General features: G+C 37.4%; 1 protein-coding gene across 1 annotated transcript in view; it reads left to right on the top strand.

Moving 5' to 3' along the window:
• Positions 1-12,016, top strand: part of REEP3 (receptor accessory protein 3) — a 98,109-nt gene that overhangs the window by 44,916 nt on the left and 41,177 nt on the right. The window contains exon 2 of the mRNA XM_018042215.1: positions 4,222-4,294. Coding sequence (XP_017897704.1) covers positions 4,222-4,294 — 73 coding nt within the window. The remainder of the gene's footprint in view (positions 1-4,221; positions 4,295-12,016) is intronic.

Genomic DNA, 12,016 nt, shown 5'->3' with positions numbered 1-12,016 from the left:
TAAAGGAAACCAAGGCTCCATGGAGAAGTGGCTGATTCTAGGAATGCAACAGGAATTAATACATGGTATGAGCCAGGTCCATTTTATAGTGCCAGAAAGTAATTAGTAATTGCTTAAAAAAACAGTCCCTCCCAATTATAGAGGTATATCAAAGGGACGCAGGAACTAACTGAAAGATCTGCCAACGTTCAAAGCTTTGGACTAACAAATAGATTAAAACCTAAAAAGTGTAAGATAAACATACAAGTACATATTGATGTAAATAAATTATTGAATAAATGGCTGGGGAATAATAGACAAATCTCCCATGCAGAAGAATTCCAAATAATTTATATAGCTACTCCACCCTCAGGGAGGTAGAGATCAGCTCCTCACTCAAGCATGGCCTGTGCGTTGTGACTTCCTTCCCAAGACTACAGCATGGAAAGCAGCGCAGGGCGGGGAGGAACCTACAATGGCAAATCGAACAGACACTGCTTCAGCCTGGTGTTCAGGGCTGCCGAAACAGTGATAAGTCACGCTACTAGTATGTGCCCTTGATATAATATGATGTGATAGAACTGTGCTTCTGTGATTTTCCTCACCAAAACCATACCGTATCTAATCATGAGAAAAACATCAGCAAATGCCTGTCGAGCAGTTTCCTACAGTGTTCAGTTCAGCCGCTCAGTCGTGTCCAACTCTTTGCGACCCCATGGACTGCAGCACGCCAGGCCTCTCTGTCCATCACCAACTCCCGGAGTTCACTCAAACTCATGTCCATTGAGTTGGTGATGCCATCCAACCATCACATCCTGTGTCGTCCCCTTCTCCTCCTGCCTTCAATCTTTCCCAGCATCAGGGTCTTTTCAAATGAGTCCGCTCTTCCATCAGAATACATCAAATATATTGGCATTTCAGCTCCAAAATCAGTCTTCCCAATGAATATTCAGGACTGATTTCCTCTAGGATGGACTGGTTGGATTTCTCTGCAGTTCAGGGGACTCTCCAGAGTCTTTTCCAACATCACAGTTCAAAAGCATCAATTTTTGGAGCTCAGCTTTCTTTATAGTCCAACTCTCACATTCATACATGACTACTGGAAAAACCATAGCCTTGACTACTTTGTTGGCAAAGTAATATCTCTGCTTTTTAATATGCTGTCTAGGTTGGTCATAACTTTCCTTCCAAGAAGTAAGCATCTTTTTTAATTTCATGACTGCAGTCACCATCTGCAGTGATTTTGGAGCCCCAAAAAATAAAGTCTGCCACTGTTTCCCCAATCTATTTGCCATGAAGTGATGGGACTGGATGCCATGATCTTAGTTTTCTGAATGTTGAGCTTTAAGCCAACTTTTTCACTCACCTCTTTTATTTTCATCAAGAGGCTCTTTAGTTCTTCTTCACTTTCTGCCATAAGGCTGGTGTCATCTGCATATCTGAGGTTATTTATATTTTTCCTGACAATCTTGATTCCAGCTTGTGCTTCATCCAGTCCAGCATTTCGCATGATGTACTCTGCATATAAGTTAAATAAGCAGGGTGACAATATACAGCCTTGATGTACTCCTTTTCCTGTTTGGAACCAGTGTGTTGTTCCATGTCCAGTTCTAACTGTTGCTTCCTGACCTGCATACAGATTTCTTAAGAGGCAGGTCAGGTGGTCTGGTATTCCAACAGTGTAGTTGATCTGTATTCCTCAAAACTGTCCAGATCATTTCCCAAGGAGTCTGAGAAATTGTTACCGCCAAGAGTCCTAAGGAGGGAAGACAACTAGCTATAAATATGCTATCTTTAATGGGATCCTGGGACAGAAAAAGGATGCTAGGTAAAAACTGTAAGAAATCTGAATAAAGTATGGACTTTGTGAAAGTCACTCAGTCATGTCTGACTCTGCAACACAATGGACTATAACCCACGGACAGGCTCCTCGGTCCATGTAATTCTCCAGGCAAGAGTACTAGAATGGGTTTTCATGCCCTTCTCCAGGGGATCTTCCCACCCCAGGGATCAAACCCAGGTCTCCCACATTGCAGGCAGATTCTTTACCATCTGAGCCACCAGGGAAGCCTGAACTTTAGTTAATACTATAGTTTAAATGATTTATTAATTATGACAAATATACCATACTCTGATACAAGGCAGTATTAATAGGACTAACTCAGTGTAGGCTATTGGGAACTATCTATACTATCTTCTCAACTTTTCTGTAAAAATAAAACTATTCTAAAACTCTTTTTTAAAATAAACCAAAAAGGAAAGTAGACAATAGAATATCATACACTTCGTGTATCAGAAAACCAGTGAACACTTGGGAAAAAACTCATACTTTAACTATTAAAACATATGAAATGATTATGTATCTCTTATTTAGCTGGCAAACTTTTTTAAAAAATCATGATACACACGATTGGCAGTGTATAGGAATGTAAAGTAGACCTTCTCTGCAGGGCATATTTGGTAATAGGCAAAAATGTCTATACTCTTTGAAGCAGCAACATCACAACCAAGAAGTGAGTATCTGTGTGCACAGAAATTTTTTTTGTATTATGTGCAATAGTGTGAAGACATCTGGTACAAGCTGCTCACGCTAATACAGGAAGCACCTCCTCTAAGTTTCCACACCCCACCTGGGAACTTCTTGGAAAAAAGTTTTTTAATGACTGGTCAACCTATCTATACCTGTGATCCAAGGATAAGAAAAATGGCCTAAAAATATGAGCTCTTTATTGACATAGGAAAGTGGACTGAAGTTCCCTTATGTCCAAGACTTTCTCCTATAATCAACATCCTGGGGCTGATCAAACTAAGACCCCTACTTGCCCAGAAGGACAATCCCTGCTGGGACCAATCTGCCCTTGTTATCAGGGCCAATTTGAGCACTATCTGGTCTAAATTTTGGCTATGAAACTATGACCACAGAAAAATACAATTTTTGACAGTGTGGTCACAATATTATTTAGACTACAGAGGAAAGTTTGAAGAAAATTCCTTTTTAGAATTCTTGCCCTGAGGAAATAACTCCTCCTGTGCCTTAAGAAAGGCTTCCCATATGGCACTAGGGGTAATGAACTTGCCTGCCAATGCAGGAGACATAGGAGACACTGGTTCGATCCCTAGGTTGGGAAGATTCCCTGGAGGAGGGCTGGCAACCTGCTCCGGTAGCCTTGCCTGGAGAATCCCTGTGGACAGAGGAGCCTGGCAGGCTACAGTCTGTGGGGTCGCAAGGAGTCAGACATGACTGAGTGACTAAGTACAGCACGATAGCAGAAATCTGGAAATTAACCAAAAGCCTATAAATACGGGACTGTTTAAATAAACCAGGCAAATATCAATATGGAATGTAGTGAAGATATCAATACTGTCGACTAATATTTGAAGAGAAAAATTCCATGATATTTTACGTGAAAATGCCAATGTGTACTGGGTCATGTCATTTCTGTGTCTATACACACACACACACACACACACACACACACACACACACTCCTTGGATCTAGTGAAATAATTTAATGCTATCTGTTAGAATTAAATCCTGTTAGTAATTGTCATAAAGTGCTTTGAGTTATTTTAATATATATTATAATAAATATATCAAGTATTGTTTCACAACACTGTCATAATTAGAAATCAGAGTGAAAGACCACTTTTTCCATTATCACAAATTGTGTGTGTGTGGAAACATTGTCTGTTTTAGGTTTGCATCCCATGGATAAAAAATGGGATTTGCATACAGTAAAGTGTTGCCTGTGGTAATTTCTGACTCTTAGGCTGAGGACAATTTTTATTTTACTTTCTGCAATTTTGCACAAATGTTGCACAAATAATTTCATTTTCCAAAATGTTCGGGATCCACAGAATATTTTTTGTGGAATAAAATATTTTAAATGGCCATTTTTATTTATTTTTTTTTTTTTTAAATTTTTTTTTAATTTTAAAATCTTTAATTCTTAGATGCGTTCCCAAACATGAACCCCCCTCCCACCTCCCTCCCCATAACATCAAATAAATCTTTTGTTCCTATAAGCCTGTGTAAAATATTGAAACTGTCCTTTGGTTTTCAAAAAAATTTTTTTTCCTTTGCTTTTCTGAGTGGCTTTAGTTTATACACCAAGGTTTTGTATACATTTACACCGTCATGTGTTTTCCATGTACTGTCTACTTTTCTATCAGGTGAAATTTTCATGAGCTATTAAAACCATTGTCATGTTTGATTCATCTTCTTGCACTTTTTGCTTTTAGGTTGGTGTTTGGAATGCTTTATCCTGCATATTATTCATACAAAGCTGTGAAAACGAAAAACGTGAAGGAATATGTAAGTATAGTTTTGTGAGTGATCAATTCTAGTTGAATGTTTCCGCTGTATACAATACTAGAAAAACATTATTTTAGAAACAGCTGGAATAATGTTTTGGGTTAAAAATGTTATATAAATGTGATGAAGTTCGTCTTTTTTTAAAACTAATTTTGAGTATAATTCCAAAGTGAAGTTTCAAAAATAGTTTGCTGTCAGTTGGCATTTAAACAAGTATGATTCCCGAATGAGTCATTGCGTCTCTAGTCAACCTCCAGTAAAATAAGAGGTTGGGAAATTGTCTGTTTTTCAGTCTTATAAATGTATAGGTTTACCTGGAATATCTCTATGGTCCCAGAATCTTTTCCATCCGTCAAGGCGTTTGTCATCTTCTAATTGATTAAATATGTAGACACCTTACGACTACTGACAATTACAGTCTTTTTCTCTTCTTGAATCGTGGTATGCTATGATTTCCTCTTCAGTCATCAATCTTTCTTTTCTCTTTCACTTTCCTCTTCCCCATCTTTTAGCTGTTGTTTTTTTTTTTTTACTTTCACTAATTTTTAAATGTTTATTATAATAAATTCTTCAAATATTGTTTTATGGTACTGGCATACTTTAGTTTTTAGATACAAGCACTTTTCTTCAGTTAACAAGTGCTTCTCAAGCTACTTGTGATACAGGACCACTTTGGGTTTTGTGTTTTTTTAAATAATTTCCATTATGTCATAGACCAATACTTTTAAAAATAAATTTTAAAAGTAATCACTAGAAAAATCAAGTCAAATTCCAAAAACATACAAAATACTACCCAAACTTTTATTATTAGGCGTAGTAGATCTGAAATTATTGTCAATTTTATATTTAAAGCAAAACAGTAACACTCCACAACCTTGCACTAGTCCGCACACAACACTTTGCCTTATGGTGTCATATTTTAATTGGAATTCTGCTTTGAAAGATAAAAACAAGACTTGCTCTTCATTTCTAAACACCACAAAAATATAAGCTAGGAGTATTCAACTTGCTACTAATTAATTGTACTGGCTGATGCAATCCTCATTTGAAAAGTTTATGATAGTGTGATTACACAAGATTTTTTTTTTTCTGAATCTACTTTATTGTATATTTGAAGCACAGGGTGATATGTTCCTCAGCTCATACCTGTGAAGTATTATAAACCTAGAATAAACAATAACTGGTATATCTGAGTGTCTCTGTGTATATATCTGTGAAGTATTCTCACTCCCCTCCCAAATGTACAACGTTTTTGTTGGAAAAAAATTACAAATTGAAAATGAAGTTCTCATGAGGACCTTGTCAGCAGGCACACAAATGCCATTCCTTAAATAAAAGAAAAGAATATAGCAAAAGGAAATATAACAGTATGTATGTGTTAGTCGCTCAGTTGTGGCCAACTCTTTGCGACCCCACAGACTGTAGCCCACCAGGCTCCTCTGTCCATGGAATCCTCCAGGAGAGAATACTGGAGTGAGTTGCCACTTCCTTCTCCAGGGGATATTCCCAACCCAGAGATTGAACCCAGGCCTCCTGCATTGAAGGTGGATTTTTTACCATCTGAACTACTAGGGAAACCCATAAAAGTATAACAAATTACAATGAAAAGAGGCCCTTATGTGTAAATTAATGATAGAAGGGCAGGAAAAACAGTATTATTCAGGGATTGACCTAAGAACCATTGTGACAATATCATTACATTTCTTACTATGCGTCAATTTAATTTTGTTAATGTTTTTAAGGACTTAGAAACATAGATTTTTACTCCCTTAATACAACACTCAAAATTTTACTACCGCAGTATTCTATAAATGTGGTGTTAGTAAGAATGGTCTAATCCTCAAATTTTAATTCTGCTTCATAAATTAAAGTAATTTAACCTATGGAAGAGAATCCATTAACATTCTTATTCAAACTGTTGGAAAAACTTTAAGACTTGACATGTGCTTATATGTTTATATATACACACCTACTACATACATACATATTTGGATATATACTTCACATATTGCCTTGGACATCTTTTTAGAGATTAACTCATAAAACAAGGAAAGAATTATCTGTACATAATTTTGCTACAGTGTTATGACTCTGGAACAAGTGTCTTTAACCATCCCTTTGGGAATATCGGAATCATGAGTGATCGAAGGGAAACTGGGGAAGCAAAAAGGCAGGTGGCTGGCGTTGTTTTGATGATTACATGGTAATCAAATCTGCTTCACAAATTAAGCAAGAGCTAGAGTGAAACGGAAAAACAGTCAGGCACAGGCACTGAAACGAGAAAGGCAGGAATCTGCTTTTGACACGGAAGTGTGACACTACTGTAAGACCTCCTGGGGACCAAAGCGTCTGCCATCAAGTCTGCTGGAGAGACTAAGCAGAGATATCATACTAGAAAAATAACATCTTAATGTTTACGTAATTTCTACCAATTTCACAATACTTGTGTGTATTATTATTTCCAGTTGCTACTACAGCAGTTGCCACACATTTACTGGCCAGTCTCAGAAGTCAGAAATCTGAAATGGATCCACAGGCCTCATTCATTTGGGAAACTAGGGGAAAATCAGTTTCCTTACCTTTGCTAGCCTCTACAGGCGGCCCATACTCTTTGGCTTACGGCTGTATTCCTCCAGCTTCAAAGCCAGAAACATGGGACTGAGACCTCCTCAAGCTGTTATCTCTCTAGTTCTCCTGAGATAAAAGAAGGTTCTGAAGTCCTCTTCCCCTAAAAAAGACTCTTGTGACTACATTGGACTCCCCTGAGTAATCCAGGCTCCTCGCCCCATCTGAGGGTCAGCCGATTAGCCACCTGAATTCCATGTGCAGCCTGATTTCTCCTCTAACATGCAACCTGACATATTCACAGGTTCCAGGGATTAAGACAGGGCCATCTTTGGAGGAGGGAGATGTTATTCTTCTGTCTAATACAATATCTCAGTGGCCCTCACTCCAATTCCATAAAGTAGTAAGGGATATTGGACTATTACAGGCTCAGTGATGTGACTTAACTTGCCCAGGGTCACATGAATCATTAAGGAGGAAAGGTATCAGATTAGAAAATAAATGAGGATTTTTCTCACTTGAAAAGCAAAAAAAATGAAACAGCTTTCAGCACCAACCAGCAAATATGCCTGTGATTAATTCCAAGGTGGATCTTCAGAAACCCCACTTATATGGATATTTTCCAAGTAGAGCAGTGAAATAGCTTAACCAGTACAAGGGCAGGACCCATAAGCATCTAAACCAACTGTAAAATGGTTAAAGATAAAATGAGAAGTTTTTGAAAGTTCTGTATGGTCTTGGCAGTTCTTTAAATATTTCCAGCATAAATTTATTTTTGACAAAAATTTTGAGTATCATTTTCTTAGTGAACCTCACCTAAACTTAAGTCATCCAATTTTACCCCTGATTTATAGCAATTTTATCAAAACTCTGTTCTCACAGTTTTCTTGTAATCCCATCCAAATCTGTTTTTAATCTGGTAGTTTCTTAATAAAAGTAACTTTCTTAAAATTTCCCTGTTATATTCTTAATAGCCTTTTATACCATCTGTAATATATTTTTTGTATGTATTTGTGTTTATTTCCCCCACCAGATAATCTCCAAAGAGAGTTTTGTTAATTGCTATATTCCTATACCTAGAGCAGTACATGTTATATAGTAGGTACTCAGTATTTTTTTAATGAGTAAAGAAGGAAGAAGAGTTGACTTCTAACTATCTAACAAATCTTAAATGGTATTTACAAGAACATGTCCCTTTCTTCAGTGGATGGATCTAGTTTCTCAGCTTTGATTCTGCTTGTTAAGGAGTACACAGACCAGTCTGACTTATCCCTAAGTCCAGTTATTCTGTGATGTTTGGTTAATACCTAAATTCTACTGATATCTACTTCAAAATTATTCTCAGAAAGCAAACATTTTTGGTTAATTTACTTCTTCCCACCCTAACTGCTACCATTGTCTTTAAGGCTGCAAATATTGTAGATTGCACCTGATAAAACAGATGCTGTATTCAAATCAAAACAAATGGAAAGAGCTGTGTATTTCGGCAATCTTCCTCTCTTCCTTTGCCTATTTTTAAAACGGAGCTTTCCTAGGATATAATTTCCTGTATAGTGTGGCAGCTATGGCCTACTTAAAGTCTTTCAGTCTTGCAGTAATTGAAATGTAAACTTACTGAAGAATTAGTATGGTTTTGCAATTTTTTTCAAGCCTAGACCGTCTCACGACTTGAAAATGGAGTGTTTACTTCCAAGTTGTGTATAATTGCTGTAGCTTTTCTAGGAAACCAGTGTTCTTATTCTAAGAATGTTGGGGAAAGTGGCAATGAAAAGACTGGGCAACAGTGCTTAGAAATCACAGACATTTGGTCCTGAGATTTACTGTGAGCAAGAACAAAGGACACGGGAAACTCTGGGAGATTACTTTCTGAAAGGCCCTCCAAAACTCTGTTGACTTAGTTTTTGAAAGTGACCTAATTTTTGACTGAATATTTGGGTGATATGAAGCTGAACAAATATGCCACATGCTTGTCATTTGGTAAAATCTTAAGTTGCCTACTAGTTCTGTTTGTTAGAAATTTGTCTACCAGTTATAAAGGGGAAAAATGTAGTAAAGAAACTTTGTGGTCAAACGTGTTCCCCAGGCATCTTTTCATATTTTGGACTAAAAACACTCATTTGTTTGAAGGGTTTTAATGATTTGTGAAGTATGAAAATTTAACAAATTAAAGGGATTTTTTAAATTTTATCTATTTTTAATTGAAGGATAATTGCTTTAAAATATTGTGTTGGTTTCTGCAATGTATCAAAAAGTGGTTTTTTAAAATTTTTTGAAAATTAGTTTTATCAGGCTGCAATCCTGTTTATTTTTTATTGTGATCTACTTTTAATTTACTTTTTGTTTTTAATCAAAGCTTTACTTATTTATACTTTTAAAATCAGACAGTTGTCCAAGGCTTATTATGTAAAACAACAGTTCCCCACCTTCCTCATCTCTGTTTCTAACTTTCAAGGAAACTACTTTCAGTTCTTTTATCCAAATCCATTAGTATTTATTTATACATCTAAATACATGCTTGTATGGCTGTTTCTTAATTTTTCAGATGTATCTCATCAGTTGACTTCCTTCTGTTAGAGATGATTTATAAGTTACCCAATGTCTCTTTATACTTGCATAATTTCCAGTATCATTAGAATGTAATTTGAGTTGGATCAGTATTCAGTATTTACATTATTGAGGCTAAATTAGAAAAAAGCAATAGAGTCTAGAGATAAAGAACTAGGTTACTTGGCTTATCACCTTGGCCCTGTGCCTTACTAGCTGTATCTTTGAATGGGTTATTTTTTTGCCTCATTTTCCTGATCTGGAAAAAAAGTACAGTCGTGGTACTTGCCTCCTCAGGTGGTTGTGAGGATCATATGAGTTAATGCAACAAAGCATTTAAATCAGTGCCTATTATATAAGGTTTTCAGCATGGAAACACCATTTGCATCTGTTGTCTACAGTATCCTGCCATGACCAATCTTTTTCTTCACAGTAATTTGTTATTCGTTATCTTGTTTTTCTGTTTTGTTTTGTTCGCTTGTTTGGCATTCTCTGTTCTCCTTGCTTATTTAGACCCAAACTCTGTGATAGATGTGTGAATTTCCTCTCAGTGCATTCTCATCCATCCAGACTGACTCTTAGATCCTCAGGTTTCTTAATCTCCTGTTTTCCTCTTTCTTCTTTTACTTCCTCATTTTGATGCATGCCTTTCTTCCCAAGAAGGCTTTTTGAGAGGGTTTTTCTCTTTTTTTTTGGAGATGAAAGTAGGCTGAAAGTATTTTCCTTCAGAATTTTGTCTTTTAACTTATTGTGTTGCTGTGCAGACATCTGGCACATTCGACGTTTGGCATCTTACCTGCTTGTGGGAATTTTCTGTGTCCCTGTAGTTTAAAAATTTCAAGATGACGTGCCTTGGTGTAAGCCAGTTACAGTCAATTTTGCTAAACCTTCGGTCATCCCTTTTAATCCAAGAATGCTTTGTCCTTCAGCTCTGGGAAATTTGTTTAAAATTATTTCTTTAAGGATTTTCTCCACTTCATTTTCACTAATTGTTTTGATCTGGGGTTCCTTTTATTCAGTTAGAAAGCCACTTGGACTGATACTCTAAATTTTCTGATATTTTTTCTTCTCTTTCCCAACTCTTTTTTTTTTTTTTTGCTGTATTTTATGATAGAGTTCCTCATTCTTCTCTTCTCTTCTGTGTTTAATTTCCAAGGGCTTGTTTTATTGTCTGAATGTCCCTTTTTCGATAGCATCCTCTTCCTACTGTGTTTAAAATAGCTTCCCTTTTGTCTGAGGATATGAATGATCGCTCTTTAGATGTGTTCTTTCTACATTTCGGCCTCTGTTTTTCATGTATTATTTTTCTCAAAAGTTAGGTAATCCTCAGTTCTCTACTCATATTTGAATATTATAATGAAAAGCTGATTCAAAGTCCTGAACCCATGAAGAGGCTTGCTGACTGTGATCTTCACTACAAGGGGATTTAACTAGGCATTTTATTTGTTCCTAGGACTGCCATAAGGAAGTGCCACAAACTGAGTGTCTTAAAACAATAGAATTTTATTGCCTCGCTCTTCTGGGGCCCAGATATGGGCAGGGCCACTTTCCCTCTGAAACCTGTTGACGAGAATCCTTTCTTGCCTGTTCCTAGCTTCCAGTGGTTGGCAGGAAGCAGTCTTTGGTGATTCTTGCCTTTCAGGGGCAGCACTTCAGTCTCTGCCTCTGTTATCCCCATGATGTTCTCCCTCATGTGTCTTTGTCTCTGAGTCTCTTTTTTTTTCTCCTTTTAAAGACACCAGTCACATTGGATTAAGGGCTCACCATACCCCAAGATGACCTCATCCTAACTAATTATATCTTTAGTGACCCTGTTTCCAAGTGGGGTCACATTCTGAGGGTTAGAACTTTGTAGTACTCTTGCCAGACTACTGTAACAAAATGCCACACAATGAATAGCTTAGGCCACGTAAAGTTTTTTCTCACAGTTCTCTGGCTGCAAGTTCAAGATGAAAGTGCCATCAGGGTTGGTTTTGGGGGAGACCTCTTTGTAGCTTACAGACATTCTATCTGTGTCCTCATATGACCTTTTCTTTCTGCGTGCAGGGAGAGAGATTTCTTTAGGGTCTCTTACTCTTCTAATGAAGTGGGGACCCATCTGTTGAAGTGGAGCCCCATCCTTTGAAGTGGGACCTCATCCTTAGGACCTTTTGAATCTTCATCACCTCCTTAAAGTTTCTATCTCCAAATACCATTACTCTGGGGGTTAGTTAGCGCTTCAGCAAGCAAATTTTAGGGGAACACAGTCTATAACAGACTTCAGCATATCTTTCTGGGGAACACATCTCAACCCATCACAGTCATTTCAAATTATCGGTGTCTGTATCTTCAGGTGTTTTCTTTTGTGCCAGGCAGATTGTTCCCAGAGAAGACTCTTCCATTCTGAAAGGCACTTGGTTGCTGGCATTCTTGTGGGAAAACAAGGATTGGGGCCCTCAAATACTCAATTTATTATCTGTTACTTAATCCCTGTTGGCCCTACTCAACTGTGCCAGAGATTTGCAAATCCAACCATCGCTTTTTCCAGAGAATAAGCCTCAGGGGGAGCGAGGGGTGTCACCAGACCGCCGGAGTGGGAGGCCATCCAAGGATCTACCTGTCCTCACAGTATCC

The sequence above is a fragment of the Capra hircus genome, chromosome 28 (genome assembly GCF_001704415.2).
Source record: "Capra hircus breed San Clemente chromosome 28, ASM170441v1, whole genome shotgun sequence".
NCBI classification, from domain to species: Eukaryota; Metazoa; Chordata; class Mammalia; order Artiodactyla; family Bovidae; genus Capra; species Capra hircus.
The sequence above is the reverse complement of the archived record's forward strand: the minus strand, read 5'-3'. Positions and strand labels throughout refer to the sequence as shown.